General features: G+C 63.2%; 2 protein-coding genes across 2 annotated transcripts in view; both read left to right on the forward strand.

The window, feature by feature from the left end:
• Entpd2 (ectonucleoside triphosphate diphosphohydrolase 2) overlaps positions 1-123 on the forward strand; it is a 24,005-nt gene extending 23,882 nt beyond the window's left edge. Inside the window, exon 9 of the mRNA XM_013029342.1 lies at positions 17-123. Within this exon, the coding sequence (XP_012884796.1) occupies positions 17-123 (107 nt within the window). The remainder of the gene's footprint in view (positions 1-16) is intronic.
• An 18-nt stretch (positions 124-141) lies between these two features.
• Positions 142-3,501, forward strand: part of Npdc1 (neural proliferation, differentiation and control, 1) — a 4,551-nt gene continuing 1,191 nt past the window's right edge. The window contains exons 1-8 of the mRNA XM_013029343.1: positions 142-269; positions 330-409; positions 591-658; positions 1,372-1,735; positions 2,743-2,877; positions 2,953-3,126; positions 3,235-3,301; positions 3,381-3,465. Coding sequence (XP_012884797.1) covers positions 142-269; positions 330-409; positions 591-658; positions 1,372-1,735; positions 2,743-2,877; positions 2,953-3,126; positions 3,235-3,301; positions 3,381-3,465 — 1,101 coding nt within the window. The remainder of the gene's footprint in view (positions 270-329; positions 410-590; positions 659-1,371; positions 1,736-2,742; positions 2,878-2,952; positions 3,127-3,234; positions 3,302-3,380; positions 3,466-3,501) is intronic.

The following is a 3,501-nucleotide window of genomic DNA, read 5'->3' on the forward strand; positions in this document are numbered from 1 at the left end:
CGCCCCGGGCCCCAAGGCCGAGGGCTGCTGCCGGGGCCTGCGGGCGGGGAGCGGCCCCGCGCGGATGCTACCCTGCAGCCTCTTCACGCCCAGCCTCCAGGGCTCCCGGGTACCACAGCCTGAATGGGAGGCCGATCGGGGATGGCCGGGGACGTGGAGGCCGCCTGGCCGGAGCCTGGCCGGGCTCAGGCCTCGCTGGTCACACTCAGCTGCTTAGCTGGGGGCCCTGGGGACCCCCCACACCGCATCTCCACCCACCCCTTGCCCAGGTGTGGGTGGAGGCCTGGTCGCCCTCCCGCCGCCTTGGCACCTGCCTTGCCCACCCTCAGGCTGGCCGGAGCCGGGCTGCCCAAGACGATGCTGGCAGGAGCCCAGCGGAGGCTCTGGGGCTGGAAGACTGAAGGGCCAGGTAGGCCCCAGGAGCCTACCGTGCGCCACAGGTCTCTGTGGGGGCCTGACTGGGTTAGCTTCCCCGCTCCCTGACAGGTGACAGGTGGGGTCCGGGTGAACTACCTGCCTGGGGTTAATGTTTAACCGGCTGACGTCCCAGGCCCACAGATCCACACACTGAACAGCTGCCCCTGGCATAGGGACCCATGCCCACCCCCGGGACTGCCGAAATGTCCTCGTGAGGGGCTGTGGCCTGGAGGCTGCAAGTGTCAGGCTACCAAGGTTAACCGAAGTTGGCCAGCCAACCCCCTCCTTGCCCTCTCCTTGCCCTGTCCTAAGCATGGGATAGCCGCCAGGCTGAGAGAAAGGATCTGCTTGCCCAGAGACGCCCCCCCCCCCCCCGCCTCTGACTTGCTGTGACTGGGTCCAGGTTGGAGATAGTCCTTAACCTTGAAGCAACTGGACTTCAGTACACCACAGGGGGACAGTCAGCAAGGGCCACTGCCCCATCCTCCATTGGCACAATAGGTCTGATTGGCTATGTATAAGCACCACACCACCTTCTGGGCCCCCAATCAGGGGGATGCCAGCATGACTGGGGACTAGTGCTTACCCAGGCCTCCCAAGGCTGGGTCCACCTGGCTCCAGGAAAATCTGATCCCAGGGCTTCTCTGTGCCTTGGGACAAGCCAGAGGCTCAGCAGCAGGCCAGCTACGGCTTTCCAGGTCGGGCCTTTGTTCTAGTCTCTTTCACACTCCCCTGTAGGACAGCATGAATTGAGTTTGGGGGGAAAGTTCTGATATTTGGGGGGGTCTGGTGCTGTTTCCAAGCTAGACCTGGGCTCACCCTCTTGAGCTTTCAGTCTGGCTAGAGGACTTGGCTCACTTTGAGGGTAGTAGCCAGTTTTGGAAGGCTGCATAGCTCTGCCCAGGAGAGGCAGCTGGACAATGAGGGTCAGATTCTGTTTGCAGCCAGGCTTAGGTCTGGAAGTGGACGGACTCTGGGGAGCGGGTGGAGCAGGGGAGTTCCCATAAGTCTTGGAATTGTTTGCTTCCTGGTTCTGAGCCCTGGCTGCAGGGAGGAAGGGCCTCTCCAGAACAATGGCCGGAGCCAGCCCTGAGGGGCAGGCCTGGGCAGTGCTGCTGCCCAGAGGCCAGGCCCAGCAGGCTGTGGCCAGGCTTGCCTTCTTCCTTTGTAGATGCAGCAACCTGTCCTGGAAGCCTAGACTGTGCCCTGAAGAGGCGGGCTAGGTGTCCCACGGGTGCTCATGCCTGTGGACCCTGCCTTCAGCCCTTCCAGGAGGATCTGCAGGGGAACTGTGTGCCCAGGACGCGCCGGCCTCCTGGTATGCAAGAGCACAGGGCAGGGGACACGAGTGGGCAGGATGGCCTCTGTCCCTCCCTGCCTCAACGCCTGCACTGCACTCCTAGGGGACCCCACCCCTGACGATCACTAGATCCCTGTGAGGTGTCCACGTTACTCTGGCAGCAGCTCCTTGGTCCTTTCAAGGTAGCACAGGCCCAGAGCCTAAAGCTGGGCTGAGGCCTTAGGGCAGCAAGGCCTTTTTAAGGTAAGGGTGACCTCAGCAGAGTCCGAGCTTCCAGGCCTGGGCCTCATAGTACTTGCCAAAGCTCCTCCAGGGGTCTCCTTTCCTGCCCACTGGGTGCCCTGCTCACCCCTGCTCTCAGCTTGTTCACTCCATCACGGATGTTTGTGGGTAACATGCCAGTGCTGATGGCCACCAACCTGAAGTCCATAGCCATGGCCACTTGCGGGACACCTTCAGGCATGATGGGGCCTTGCAGAGAGGTACAGGGGGTATGGCTTGTGGGGGCACTGAGAGGCAGCAAACAGTTGCTGTAGCCTTTTGCCTGTGCTTCGTTGCGGGTTGTGGATGGGTACCTACCTCGGAGCTTCTGTCTGGACTCTGAGGTCCACAGTAGGAATGAGGGGGGCAGCCAGCCGTCCACCCCCATGCTTTGCCCTCCTCTGGAGTCCAGCCTGGAAGTTGGGCTTACTTTGGCTTCTCTTCACTGCCCCTGTTGGCTAGAGAAGGTACTTGGGGGGTGAGATGGGAAATGCTGTCCAGTGCTTTACCCATCTCTATGGATCATGCCAGGATAAGGGACTCCACATTCTCTTCTCCTGCCTGGTCTTTCTGCACAGTCCCCTCGTACCTCCTCCCTGGCCTCCCTGCCCACTTTTCCTGGAAGCCCCTCTGTCATTGCTATGGCAACCTGGGAGGGATTAAGGACCTTCCTGCCAGGCCCAGGAAGAGAGGCCTAGACCAGGATGGTTCCCTCTGTCTCAGGAGGAGATGGGGATTCACCTGATGACCTTCTCCCTCCCCAGGGGAGGACCTGCCCCAGCCCAGACTGGAAGATGAGATTGACTTCTTGGCACAGGAGCTAGCCCTCAAGGAAGCCAGGCACTCGAGGCTCACAGCTGGGCCCCTGCCTGAGGTCCAGCAGCGGCTCCTGGAGCCTGGTGAGACCCTTGCCCTGGCCTCTGCCACTGTGGACAGCAGCCTGCCCTACTGATGTAATCTACCTGTTCTCCCAGCAGCTACCCTGGGCTTCTCCGAGAGGGGTCCGGGAGCCCAGCCCAGCCTCCCTGTCACTCGTGGAGCCTCTCTACCCACGCCCCGCGCCTCCTTGGGTTCCCCGGTATCGTCTGGGCCTGTGCACATGGCTCCCTTGGAGACTGGTGGGGGGCGCGGAAGCGGCCTGGCCCTGGGTAGGTCGGGGCCTCTGGCAGCGGGCGGGGGTGAGGCAGCGGTGGGGGGACGGTCGGGGGTCGCAGGGCCTCACAGCGAGCTTGTCCCTCCCCGCACATCTCCTGCAGTGCTGATGGTGGCGTTCTGCGTGGCCGGCGCGGCCGCCTTCGCGGTGGCGGCCCTGTGCTGGTGCAGGTGAGCAGCAGGCGGGCAGGGCCGGGCCGGCCCAGCATGCACCAGGGCCAGTCCATGACCTCAGCTCCACCTCCTGCAGGCTGCAGCGAGAGATCCGCCTGACTCAGAAGGCAGACTACTCCACTGCCAAGACACCTGGCTCACCTGTAGCGCCCGGGATCTCGGTGAGCGGTCGCTGGCCCCGCCCACGGCCCCGCCCC

The sequence above is a fragment of the Dipodomys ordii genome, unplaced genomic scaffold, assembly GCF_000151885.1.
Source record: "Dipodomys ordii isolate 6190 unplaced genomic scaffold, Dord_2.0 Scaffold118, whole genome shotgun sequence".
NCBI lineage: Eukaryota > Metazoa > Chordata > Mammalia > Rodentia > Heteromyidae > Dipodomys > Dipodomys ordii.